The sequence below is a fragment of the Microcaecilia unicolor genome, chromosome 7, assembly GCF_901765095.1.
Source record: "Microcaecilia unicolor chromosome 7, aMicUni1.1, whole genome shotgun sequence".
Taxonomy (NCBI): domain Eukaryota; kingdom Metazoa; phylum Chordata; class Amphibia; order Gymnophiona; family Siphonopidae; genus Microcaecilia; species Microcaecilia unicolor.
In genome coordinates, this window is record NC_044037.1 from 30,063,371 (window position 1) to 30,077,586 (window position 14,216).

A 14,216-nucleotide genomic window follows, 5' to 3' on the forward strand; every position below is an offset into this window, starting at 1 on the left:
CCAATAATAATCCATTATTAAACCTTCAAGGCTTTAATTGTGGGAGTTGAACTTAATCTCTAGGGATATTCCTGCATGGTCTGATATAATGATATCTGTCAGGGTATCAGTCACAGAGTCAGTGAGAGAGTTGGAAATAAGGAAGCAGTCAAGTCTTGAAAAGGAGCTGTGGACTTGAGAGTGGAAGATGAAGCCCTTAACTGCGGGGGTTAAATATTCTCCATATATCAACTAGGCCGCATTTGAATATAACTTCTCTAACTGAGTTAATATGTGTGAGTTTAGGCAGGGTGATTTATCTAGTGTAGGATCAGTAACGTGATTAATAGTCTCCTACAATTGGCACATCTGCATTCTCCAGAAGTAGCGTTTGAAGAGCTGCATAGAAATTTGGAACACAGATGTTTAATTAGTGATATTTGTGTGCCACTAATTTTACTGTTAAGTTTTAATATTCTACTTGCATCATTCAAGTAATGTTATAGAATCTCTAAGGGGTCCTTTTATCTAAGCTGCGGAAATAGGGGGCCTGCGCTGGTGTCGGCGCATGTTTTTATGCGCACTAAGGGCCCCTTTTACCGCAGCGGGTAAAAGGCTGTTCTTATGGGTGGTATATCAAATTTCTAATAAACTTGAAACTATCACTTCAAGGGGGTGTACAGGGGAGGGGCTTGTCATGTCTCCAACTTCAGCACACAACTTATCAGTTACAAGGCGTGCTTGGGTATGTCCATTTATACCTGCCATTGACTTGGCATAATTGGTCAAGCCTAAATTTAGGGATGCCAATGCAGGTTTATGCTAGTGTTCTAGTGCCCAAATGCTATTATAAAATAGGCATTCCCTACACAGCATTGAAGCACCTAAAAGGAAGAGCACTGTGTTAGAAGAACTCACAAAACCTGATTCCCAAAATGCCAAAAAGACGAGGAAGGGCGGCAGCCCGAGCTTCGCAGCCACCTTCCTCATTACTTTTAGGTCCTATGGACCATTTTGTGAGTAATCCGAGACAGAGTTTGGAGATCAGGAGCGGACCCCTGGAAGGTGCCGGCATTATGGAGGACGTATCGGCGTCTTCGGGGCACGATGTCAGGCTGAGCCCCTATCAGCGAACCCCGCCCCCGCAGCTGACTAGCTCCCCCTTTGAAGGATCGATGGGGCCTCTGCTAAGGAGCGGGAAGGTGATGCCCGTGACCGAAGCTCAAGTAAACTTGCAGGGGAATCAGAGGGACAGTTGTTGTCTCCCGAGGTGAGCAGTCCTGCTATAATGGCTACGGAGCAACAAGGAATGGAATTGGTGAAGAAACCGGAACACGTAGACAGTATTCCTCTTAAAATGTTGGAGAAGCTGGCAGAGGCAACTCTTGATTCTCTTTGGGACCTAATATCTCAGTTTATATTAACTTTTACCCAAAAAACTAATTCTATATCTGAGAAAGTAACAGAAATTGAACAAAGGATGATAAAAACAGAATTGGATATAAAATCAATTGAAAAATGAGAAACTACTGAGAAAAATGTCACAGATATTGGAAACCTACAAGCTGTAATGTTAAGATATTGCTAATCTAAGAAGAAAAACAGAAATATATGATAACTATATGAGGAACAATAATTTAAGATTTATAAATTTCCCCAAGATTAAACTGGTGAAACCAATGGATATGCTTAAGAGATATCTCCGTGAAATATTAGAAATTCCTGAGACAAGTTTTCCACACTTTAATCAGGTGTATTATATTCCACAAAGGAACTGTCTCAACAAGAGAAAAAAAATTTCCTAGATGTGACTGCCTTTCTGGAAACTTCCGAAACTGAACAAGCTCAGATGGCTACTTTGGTAGCTACTGTAGCTCTAATTCCCGATAAGCAATGGCTTTTTCGTTTTGTTTTTTTAGGAACCGGGATAAATTATTCCTGGGCCTAAAAATAAATTTGTTTCCTGATATTTTGAAAGAGACCCAGAAAAGGCGCAAGCAATTCTTATTGTTAAAACCTGCCGTTCTCCAGCTTGGAGGAGTATTTTATTTAAGGTTTCCTTGTAAATGTAAATGAACTCCGTTCGCTGAGTAAATGTCTCCTGTCGTCCCCCTTCTCCCCCGCTGCTAACTCCCGGCTCCATTCCTTCTATCTCGCTGCTCCTTATGCCTGGAACAGACTCCCTGAGCCAGTACGTCAGGCTCAGTCTCTGGCTGTCTTCAAGTCTAGGCTTAAAGCCCACCGCTTTGCTACTGCTTTCGACTCCTAACCATGACTCTCTTACTCAACACCCTCACTTATCACCCCTACCACTGCAATTTCCCCACCCCTAGCTGTCTGTTCGTCTGTCCAATTTAGATTGAAAGCTCTGTTGAGCAGGGACTGTCTTTTCATGTTAATTTGTACAGCGCTGCGTAAGTCTAGTAGCGCTATAGAAATGTTTAATAGTAGTAGTAGTAGTAGTAGTAAATGTATCGTACGATACAATTCATTTAAATACATTTTCATGGACCCTTCACATTTGTCATCATTCATATCCTCTAAAAGATCTGAAGGAGTCTAATTTAATATTCTCTGTCCTGTACTAGGTGCTGATTATTCTTTATAATTTTCCTTTGATACTCTTGAATTTTGAACTCTTGGAACCTTATTATAGTGGACTTGAGTGTTAGAAATTATGTTTATTATATTATACTAGTAAAAAAGGCCCGTTTCTGTAGGCAATGAAACGGGCCTTAGGCAGGCGAACCCACCCCCTCCCGCGAACCTGTCGATCCCCCCCCACCCTGGAACGCCGAAAACTGCCGCCACCGTCGCCGCCGTTGTTGTGCTACCTTCCCTTCCCTTCCCGTAGGTTGTTCAATCATCTTCTTAGAAAGTTTAACTCCGTGCGTCTGACGTCAGACGCACGGAGTTAAACTTTCTAAGAAGATGATTGAACAACCTACGGGAAGGGAAGGTAGCACAACAACGGCGGCGGCAGTTTTCAGCGTTCCGGCGGGGGGGGGGGGGGGATCGACAGGTTCGCGGGAGGGGTGGGTTTCGAGGGGGCCATAGCGCGGGGGGGGGGGGGGGTGACAGCTGATTCCGAGGCAGTAGGAGGAGTAGGGAAACACGCTGCGCATGTTTCCCTACTCCTCCCCTTGCCTTGCAATCAGCTGTGTTGACGTCAGTGACGTCCTGCGTGTCTGCCTCGCAGACCACTTGCAGCCAGGGACCCACGGTCCCAAGCATGGAACGTTGGAGGTGAGAATTATTATATAGGATTCTTTGAGAAATGCTGAAATATAATAACACTTTGCTGGATCAAGTGTATAACCTTGAAATATGTTATAAAAATGCAAAAAAAAAAAAAAAAAAGGAAGAGCAATGTTAGAGAATTGCCCCTTAAATATTTTATGCAAATTAGTAGTATGCATATTAATTTGTAGGTGTATACGTGCGCACATTTTTTTAGGCACCCAATTTTTTTTATTTTTGTAGTAGAACTTTTCTGATTGAATGGCCCCTCTTTTAAGCTGTGTCTGCTACCAAGTTTTAACAGTTTTTAAGGTCCACAATGCATCTAGAGAGTTTGCACTTTTCCTGCACACCCAACAGAACAGTGTGGGACATTGGCCACTTACTTTGCTGGAATGGAGGCCATACGTTAAATCTTGACAATGCTGACCTACCTCTTCACCCTAGGCCTCTTTCTGTGTGACTGGCTGAGAAATGGATGTGCCAATGTGTTTTGCCACATTTTGTTTTTATTGTCAAAAAGTGATTTGTCTCTTACATCAGAAACCCAAGCTGTTGTAGGCTTTTTCTTTTTCCTGCTTATGTGTATCGTGTACCTTTTTTTTTTCTTTCCAGCGATCCTACCCCAAGGCAGTAAGTTCAAAGATGTGGCAGGGAGCAAGAGAGGCGATGAGGAAGGATAAATCATGGCCACTGATTCTACATAAGCTAGAAGTAGTTTTCTGATATTCTCTCCACTTTGCTCAGATGATGGATCCTGATTCATGAATGGTGACCGGCATGATGTTCTGACATTTTCTATTATGATTAGATGGTAGGGTCAAGCTCACATGCCTCTTTTTTTTTTTTTTTTTTTTTGTAGCTCCCAGGGTATATAAACTTTAAATTTCAACACAACTTTAAAACATTAGGCTTTCCAGTGAGGGGAAAACATTGTATTTATTGTTGGCAGAGATCAAGTATCACATGTCAACACAAAGATCTTCCCAAGGGTTTTATTTAGATTGTACCATGAATCTGTCTAATCACTTCTAAGGTGCAATCACATAATGGAGAACAGCTTGATTTGCCAATGCTTTCATTGTATGCATTCCCATCGTTTTTCAACATGGACATTATATTTGGGTCCTGTTAGCCTGATCATTGGAATAAAAGGTAAGACTTACATGCTGCTAAATTTTCAGAAGTAACGGCTGAAAAGAGAACACTGCCACAACCAGTGTCATATGCACTTCTTCAAATGGAGATAGAGCGAGTATTATTCTGATTGAGAGATTTCTCTTTCCTCTGCTATCCTTTCCATCACTTCAAGCAAATCACCATCTGCAGCCCAACAGCTGAACGGTCTTGTTCCTCTCCTTTCTCCCCGATCACTGTAATTTGAGGCTCATTTGGGATTTTGAATTTTACTTACATGGCCATGGTCAGGCTCATTGAGCAATCTAATTACTTCTATCCACTCGTCACTTTCAGAAAGTTTTAATTCTGCATCTATAATAGTGTAAGCTCTCCCACTGTGTTCTGGGTAGCTACATGCTTTCTCCCAAACCAGCTGTGACTGTAGATCTTCCTGGTTTGCATTCATAAGTACTCTTTCTGCCTGCTTTATCTAATTGTGCACACACACACAGCCTCCCTCTCTGGCTGCTTCTCTCTCTGTATCTCCTTCACTAGCTGCTTCCATTCAGACCAGGTGTTGGACAGTCACACAGTTAAACTGCAGGGTGGACTAGAACGTACCACTCCTGTTTCAGGCTTAGAAACTGAGAGGGGTCTTTTACTATGGCGCGCTGGTGTTTTTAGTGCAAGCTAAAAATAGGCGCTTGCTAAACGCTAAAGATGCCAATGTATTACTAAGTCGCTTTCAATATACTCGGCTTCAATGATCTCCTCATTAAATCTAGTCATTCAGAGGCGTTCACTATAGGGTCCTGAGATTATCATACCGACCTCTATAATGGCTATTGTGAGCCAAGCATTTTGAAAAGAGGTGGTAGCGAAATCCTCATCGATTCCAAATTTTGATTTTTTTTCAATTATTTTTTTAACTTATTTTTTCATTGTAGCATTTCTTCGTATCGATTCTTTCAGTCTCTCTTATTTTATCTTTACATTCAAAATTAGTACTTAGCTTTTCAGCAACAGTGAATGGTGTGCAGTGGAGACCCAATATCACCACGGCATCTTTAGCGTTTAGTGCGCACCTATTTTTAATGCACGCTGAAAATGCCAGAGCGCCTTAGTAAAAGACCTCCTGAATTTGTCTACTTTAGTTCATCCCAGAGCCGCTAATCATTTATACATGTAATTGGTGCATAAATGTTAGCACCTATAGAATAATGCATCTTATTTGCTTATGAAATTCGAAGTTCAGTGCCTTGAAATCAATATACATTACTTTAGAATTTATGATGCAGAAATATTGCACTGCAAAAATATAAAACCTTCCATCTAATTTAGCAGGAAAAGTCTGTACTGCCTTTAACTCTTCAGTGGTTATGCCATTGTATAAAATAGCTAGATCTGAGCAAGTTTGCAGGTAATTTAATACATTTGTGTATTTTTATTATTAAATGTAGATGTCAGATCTGTTTACAATTAGAAACCCCTTTTTCTTTTAATTGCCTGCAATGCTATGTAAATCGTAAAAAAATGTATTTCAGCATGAAGCAGGAACCTGAGTTACCTACCCTGGTTTAATACCCAGAGAGAGCAAAGCAGAGAAAGCAATTTGAACAGCTCCACTTGAAGATCGTTCTTGCATAACATCCTCATTACAATTATCTGTCAAAAGATTTAGTTCAATTACATTTTTTTTTCTAGCTCTCTTGTCGAGATGGCCTTCCTTGTGTCAGGATTTGCTACCTTGTAAGAGAGGTTAAGAAAGAATGAATACTGAATCTTCATAGATACCCAACCTTTGTGTGTAATTCTTCACCTATCACCTGTTCTCTAATACTCAAGCCCAAAGGAATCGATAGACGGAAAATGCTTGATGAAATGTGGGATTTAGGGATGGGGAGGTGTTACATAAAAACATAAGAATTGCTATACTGGGACAGACCGAAGGTCCATCAAGCCCAGTATTCTCTTTCCAACAGTGGCCAATCCAGGTTACAAGTACCTGGCAAGATCCCAAAACATATAACTGCATATAACTGTGTATTTTCTGGCAAATAAAGTATGAAAAAGAAATGGTAATTTTTAAGTCTCTTACTGGTAGTATAATTGAGACTTTCTTGAACATTACATATACTTTTCTTCAAATACCTGGAGGTTTGTAGTCAAATCATCATCTTATAGACTGAAATGAACACTTGAGTAAAACTTGCATTAAATCTTTGCAGATTTTACTGTTGATGTGAAAGCTTTGCCTAGTGATTTCCAGTAGTAAGTTAGGACTATTATGAAGAAACAGTGTGTTTTAAGCCTGTAAAATGTATTGGATATTGTCCTGCCTTAATTATGTCTTGAGGTGCATTTCTGTAGTTTGGCCAGCAGGTGGTGCATGTTTATGCTTAAAGCTGTTGCATATAAGTGAATGATTCCTTCTTTAGTTAACACAGATAATAGGAAGTGCCTTGCAGGGATGTAACCAGCTTTTTTCAAATGTTACTGCTCCGGGCTCTGATTGCCCTGGAGTTTGAAATTACCAAGCAGTTGCTGGCTGTTGCTTCAGTCTTAGCCAGGGAGAAAAGAGAGACAGATCTCTTTGCTGAGGCTCAGTGAACAATTATATGTCCTGATCTTCCCAGGTACGAGGATGTTAAATTTGATATGGCAAGTTATGGGCAACTAGTGTTGAGCAAATGTGAAAGGGCGTCACATGATCAGATCACTATGCTGTATAAAGGCATGATGAGCAGCCCCCAAAATTTTCATTTTGTTTCATTTCCCATGTTTGTAGTAGCATTGTTTCTTTTGTTTTGTTTTGGTTAATTTTATTTCGGTCACAATGTCATTGGCCGCCTCGTATGTAAATAGGGGTGAATTCTATAAATCGTGCCTAAAAATTCAGCGCCAAAAATCCTCTACTTTAAGCCCTATTCTATAAACCACGCCTAAAGTTAGACGCAGTTTATAGAATATTGCTTAAGTGCAGGGGTCATATGAAAATGTAGGCGCATCCATTTGCACCAATGAAAACGGAGTGCAAATGCCCCCGCCTCAATTTACACTTGGGCCAAGGTTCATTGTTCGTTTCTATTTGACACCCAACTTTAGGCTAATAACATCAAAACAGTTTCCAAAACCAGTTAAAATATGGAGAAGACAATCGAGCAGGGCAGTTTAGAGACAAGAGGTTAGGAGAGGGGACAAATATGCGGTTAAAACAAAAAGGTGCTAGTTACATTCTCGTAAATTCTAAAAACATGGAACATAAAAGGGCATAGGGGATAGTAAAAAGGTGGGTTCGTAGCTGATCCAGGAGCAAGGGACGAAGCTAATCTACCCAAGAAAGCATGGTAGAAATTTTCAGCAGTGTTTTAAAGAAGGGTGACAACAGAAAATCCAGAGGTTTGGTGCCTGAACATTAACACAAGAGTCTCTGGTGTAATTTAATCTAAGGTCAAACATGAACTCGTGTTTCATATTAGCGTCGCGATGGGGAGAAGTTTTAGCAAATCAAATTTAGAAGCTGGAAATCTGAGTGATCCAGTAAATTAACGGCCAAGAACTAACAAATGCCCTCTCGCTTTTTCAGTGCAAGCTTCAATATAACAGTTGTGCTTGATCTATGAGCTTGCTGGGTTTCTTGCTTTCTCATGTTTTGATGCAAGCTTGGCATGCTTTTGCAAGGTGATAAGTACTTTTTAGAAGAGAATTTTGTTATAATGGATTCACAATACATTAGGCATTCCTGCTTCTCAGTTGAAAATACTATTGCTGCCACTACTACACGCCATTTCTATAGCGCTACAAGGCATACACAGCGCTGTACACCATACACAAAAACAGTCCCTGCTCAAAGAGCTTATAATCTAGATAAGACAGGTAAACGGAACAATTAAGGGTAAGGGAATAAAGAGGTGAGGATAAAGGACAGGGCAAGTGAGTTAGGAGTCAAAAGCAGTGGTAAAGAGGTGGGTTTTGAGTCTGGAGTTGAAAACGGCCAAAGATGGGGCTAGACGCACAAGCTCGGGAAGTCTGTTCCACGCGTGAGGTGCAGCGAGATAAAAGGAACGAAGTCTTGAATTAGCAGTAGAGGAGAAAGGGACAGACGAGAGATTTATCTACAGAACGGAGTACTCGAGGGGGGATGTAGGAGGAGACAAGAGTGGGAGAGGTACTTGGGAGCGGTAGAGTGAATGCACTTATAGGTCAATAGGAGAAGCTTGAATTGAATACAGAAACGGATAGGGAGCCAGTGAAGTGACTTAAGGAGAGGGCTAATGTGGGCATAGCAACTTTGGCGGAAAATGAGTGGCGCAGCAGAGTTTTGGATTGATTGAAGAGGAGAGATGTCTATAGCGCTGCTAGGCATTCATAGTGCTGTACACAAACATGAAAAGATTCCCTGTTTGCAGAGTTTACAATCTGTTCAAGACACAGGACAAATAAGGGATTAGGGAGTTAAATTTATTATGGGAATGATTAAAACATGGGTGCTGAACAGGTGAATAAGGGATTAAGAGTTATAAGCAGCCTCCAAAATGGTTGTCTTTTAGCCTGGACTTCAGTAGGGCAGAGACCACATGATTCGAGAAGTTTATTCTAGGCATGTTGTGGAGGAGATAGGTACAGCTAAGAGTGACTTACCTGATGGAGGGGTGAAGGGAGAGATACGGTGCTGCACAGAGGAGACGGAGGAGTTTGAACTGTATGTGGCAATAGATAGGGAGCACTTGAGATGTTATGTGACTGCAACGACATTGGAGGAAGATAAATTGTGTAGTAGAATTTTTTGAACAGGTTGAAGGGCAGAGAGATGGTTTAGTGGGAGACCCATGAGGAGCAGTAATCTAAGCAACAGGTGATGAGAATGTAGATAAGGTTTGGGTTAGTGTGCTCAGAAAGGAAGAGAGACATTTTGGCAATGCTATAGAGAGAGAAACATCTGTTCCCTCACTATTGAAAATGTGATGGCGAAACAGCACCCTCTATTGTCAGGACTGTATATGGAGGACTGTCGCTCTGCTTAGAGGGAACAGGGCTTGGGGGAGGGGGAGGGAGAGTTTATCATTGTGGGCTATCATTTAGATGAGGTATTTTACTGCAAGTTGTGCTATTATAACACAGAATTTCATTGCATAAAATGAGACTCTGTGCTGACTTGTGGTAAAATACCTAATCTTAATGGTAGCCCAGGTAGATAATGCTTCCCCCCCCCACAATGTTTGTGTCATCTTTTTATAAAATTGTCCCAATAGTGTCCAGTTATTTTTCCCCCAAAAAACATGGGGGTATGTTTACTAAGGTGTGTTTAGCGTTTTTAACGCACCCTTAAAGTTAAGACGTGTTAAACTAATGCGACTATACATTGGGCGTGTTAGCATTTAACGCACCTTAACCATTAACACACGTTAATAACGCTAACGTGCCTATAGTGCACCTTTAGTAAACATAGGCATTGGTCTTGAAATAGTATTCTTGGTATTTTATTCACAGACACTTAAACTCCAAGTGCCATCTTAGCCTATCATGGAATGAAATAATTTGTGGTGGGATGATTCCGTTAGAAATGCTGAGATATTGTTAGTGCTGCCACTTTGTTGTAGCCCAGAACTATGATTCTGATCTCTCTCTCATTTTTGTTTTTCACTGTCTACATTTCAGGTGTCAAGGAAAGGGAAAGATGAAGCCTGCCATCCTTCTGGTTCTTCTGATCTGCTCTGCGGTTCATGCTGAACTGAAGCTAGTGTCGAAGAGAAATTCTGGTTAGTTTGTGGAAGGATATTTGTTTAAATCTCATCTACTGTTTGAATCTACCTTTTAATTGCCACAATGCTATCTCTTTGGAAATCCATTTCTTGTTTTGTGGATCTGCCCTTTCTGTTCTATCCTAGGTGATAGGAATTAGTAGCACATTTGTACAACAGGTTAGTAGGGATGGGCTGTCATTTGTGATGAAATGTTGTTCGCCGATAATAGTGCTCAACTTAAGGCACCATATATAGAATTTGGGAAATAGTGCATACATTTTAAGAAAAAAATGACGCGGAACATTTTTGACTGCCTTACAATTTAGAAATGAGCCCCACAAATTTAGTACAGCAGTTGCTAAGTTACCGTATTTTTCGGACTATAAGACGCACCGGACCATAAGACGCACCTAGGTTTTAGAGGAGGGAAATAGGAAAATTTTTTTTTCCTTTTTCCCTCCTCTAAAACCTAGGTGCTCCAGTGCGTCTTGTCCGAATCCCTCCGAGTTCGGGATCGCCCTCCCCCCGGCCCTGTCACCACTTCTCCCTACTCACGCGATCTTCCCTGGTGGTCTAGTGATGTCAGGGCAGGAAAGAGCCCCCTCTTTCCTGCCCAGCGTGCTGTTCTCCATCCTCCTGTATGCAGCCTGACGGTGTCGGCGAGATTAAAAATGTCCGACGAGAATTGAAGTCTCGGCGGCCATTTTGAATCTCGCCGAGACCGTCAGGCTGCATACAGGAGGATGGAGAACAGTGCGCTGGGCAGGAAAGACGGGGTTCTTTCCTGCCCCGATGTCACTAGACCACCAGGGAAGATCGCGTGAGTAGGGAGAAGTGGTGACAGGGCCGGGGGGGGGGGGGAGGAGGTAACCCTGATGGCGATCCGGAACTCGGAGGGCGGACGGCCTGCCAGCCAGCCAGCCAAATCTACCTTCGGACTATAAGGCGCACCCCCCATTTCCCTCCCAAATTTGGGGGGGAAAAGTGCGTCTTATAGTCCGAAAAATATGGTATATTTTGAAGCATTAGGAACTATGATTTCTCTCTCATTTTTTAATAAAACTTTGAAAACAGAACACGGTCTTATTTTGACATAGACCTACTGTTATGGAAATGGATTGTACATTTATTCAGGCAAACTGACCGTAGAAAGTACAATATTACCATTTTCCTGCAGGAAGATTTACCATTGCTTTGAGACACCCAAGCTGTAATATGGAAATGAAGTCTTTGCTATGGGCTACAGTGCTGAGTGCATGAACCAAGGAGCGGTTCATGGGAGAAGAACAGCCATGTGCAATGCATTAATCACTCACCTTTAGCCGTAAGAGAAAACGGAATATACTGGAAGACAAGGCATGGCTCTATTAATTAGTAATGCATTTTATGTTTAAATATGTTTATAGTCTCCATGCTACATACATTTTTAGCAATAATTACATGCCATATCTGAGCATAGCATTGATTTTCTGTTGGCGTTATTCCAGGTTAGGCAATTTACACAGAGTTTAGTGTCAATATTAACTAGTCTGTGATAAAACACTGGAAAATTTAATTGGAAATGTTGGAAAATAGTGTGAATGTACTGAATTACTGCTTTGTGTTATGTGGTTGGATAATCGTAATTTTTCATTTCAAGGGAAACACAACATTTTGTTAGGAACTGAACCTGAGAACAGACAAAATAACGAAGGGGGGCTTTTACTAAGGCCCACTAGCGTTTTTAGCGCGCACTAAAAATAGATGTGCACTAAACACTAGAGACACCAATGTATTCCTATGGGCATCTCTAGCGTTAAGCGCACACCTGTTTTTAGCGTGTGCTAAAAATGCTAGCACGCCTTATTAAAAGACCCCTTAAGGGAACCATTTACTAAACTGTGTTAGGTATTTAATATGGGAGTTAACTGTGAGCAGTATTAACAGAGCTGCTTAGGTACAGCTAACATACCGTCTTGACCGTGCATGCTAACTGCTGTATTAATTCAGGGAGCACTGATTTAGTATCACTTCCCATTTTTGCACCAGGTCTTCATCGCTAAATAATTTAGATTCTTTTGTGATTCTCAGACCTCTTGGATTTCTCTTGCATCTGCAGAACTCCAATAAGGTGGAAGAGTGTAGCTCAGTCCTTACCAGCCTCTCACTAAGTATGATTCTCTTCCTAATGGTCCCCTGTTGTAGGAAGCGGAGACAAAGCATCGCTTCAGCACAGGTCTGGGCTTCAAGCCTCATGCAGTCTGGTGCTGCTTTAATCTTGGGCCAGTCAAGGAGGAGGTAAGGAGGGTGGTGGCAGCAGCAGCACGAGGAGCAGGCCTGGCAATGAGAAGGGAAGGAGAGGGAAGATGGCCAACTGGGGGAGGGGGGTCTAGAAGGCAAGGAGCAATGCTGGCCAGTAGGCATGGGGAAAGGGAGATGCTGGTCACCTGTGTGGGAGGAGGGGGAAGGCTACATGGTGGAAGGTTCACTTAGGTACCCTTAAAATTGTAATTGAAAATGCAATTCTATTACTATCTATCTAGATATATAATATATATTTTTGTTTCAGATTATATGTGATTATTTATATACACGCAGCCTAGATTGGTAGCTAATGCAGCTTATAAGAATTTCTAAATGGTAATGTGTATTTTTAGTGTACAATGTTAAAGCATTTTAATGTGTGATTTCTTAAAGGATAGGAAGCGTTTAACATGTCATTGAATAAACATGCACCTAATGTGTGTTACCATACACCTTAATGTGGTTGAGGAAAAGGGCCTCTAAGTATGCAGAAATAAGGTGTGGAAAAGTCAGGGTCGTCTTCGCATCTAAAAACACTCACAAGGGGATGATCAGAAGCAAATGCTGGTGCTAGAGGCTGTTAGCGCCATACTAGCGCCGGTGTTTGCTACTGCCCCATGATCAGAGCCCTCGAGTGCGTGAAACAACGTGCTCGAGGGCTCTGAATGCAGCTAGCATGCAAATGCATGCTAAACATATTCATCCCCAAAGATCAGCAGCCAGCGCACCAAAGATTGGGTTGCTGGCCACGGCAAACCCTGCGCCAGCTCCGAGCTAGCGTTAGGGTTTGCAGATCATTGGGGAGGAATGGTGAGCCCTGTCTAGCATGCATTTCTCCCTTATATGGTGTATAGCCCCGCCCAGCGCATCCCAGGATACACTGGGCAGGGCTTGGCACCGCCATTTTGCGGCGTCACAGGAAGAGGAGGGAGGCAGGCTACCCTCCCTCCTCCAACCCACAAGGTAGGGGAGTAGGGGGGACTGGACCACCAGGGACCGGTCCTTTGCTGGGGGACTAGGGGGGCTGGAAACCCACCGGATCTCCAGACCTCCCTGAACCTGGGGAGAGGATCATTAGGGGGACCGGAGGTCCGCCGGATATCTTGCCCCTGTTGCTCGGGGCAGGGGTAGTTGGGGCCTGGTGGTCCCATGGACCTCCAGCCCCTGTGCTTGACAGGTTTGGGTTTTTGACAGCCCAGACCTGTCAAACAAGTGCGGGAGGATTATGCTGAGCGCATACTCAGGCACAATTCTCCCGCACTGCTACCCCATGATCATAGATAATTCCATGCTTAAATTTGCATGCAATTATCTCTGTCATTGCGCTTAAGCAGATCTTATAAGCAACCCAAATGTGCCCAGCAATACCATGAGGCATAATTTCCATTTTATTTTTCATCTTGGATTGTCAGGGAATGTGATTCATAAACTATCTTTTTAAAATAGACACTTTTCGATCCAAGAAATATAGAGTTGAAATGTTTTGCACTGGACCTTGTTTACCAAGGCACAAATGGAATGCATTTATTTACTGAACTTGGTGCAGTAAAGTGCTTGGTTTTAATGTGTTCTGGCCTAAGTCAATCCACTTGAATTTTATCAAGTGCCTGCTGTTACCAGAATCCCCGTTAAGAAGCCTGTTCCTTGGCAAAGCCACCAGTGAGGTTGGAGCCGAGGGTAGGAGCTTTGGAGCTGCATGTTAGAAAGTCAGCATGTGGTTCCAGCACATATATTGAAATTTTGAAGTGAAGGAACACTTTAAAGAGACCTGCAGAGACTTATGTGGGATCCAGTCAGATAAGGTGAGCGCTTGCTTTTCGGTATCATTCACTAAGACTTGTTTTCTCTTTT

The 14,216-nt window shown here is 42.2% G+C and overlaps 1 protein-coding gene across 1 annotated transcript in view; it reads left to right on the forward strand.

The window, feature by feature from the left end:
* Positions 1 to 14,216, forward strand: part of IL1RAPL2 (interleukin 1 receptor accessory protein like 2) — a 1,135,323-nt gene that overhangs the window by 63,229 nt on the left and 1,057,878 nt on the right. The window contains exon 2 of the mRNA XM_030209898.1: positions 9,997 to 10,097. Within this exon, the coding sequence (XP_030065758.1) occupies positions 10,016 to 10,097 (82 nt within the window). The 5' untranslated portion in view covers positions 9,997 to 10,015. The remainder of the gene's footprint in view (positions 1 to 9,996; positions 10,098 to 14,216) is intronic.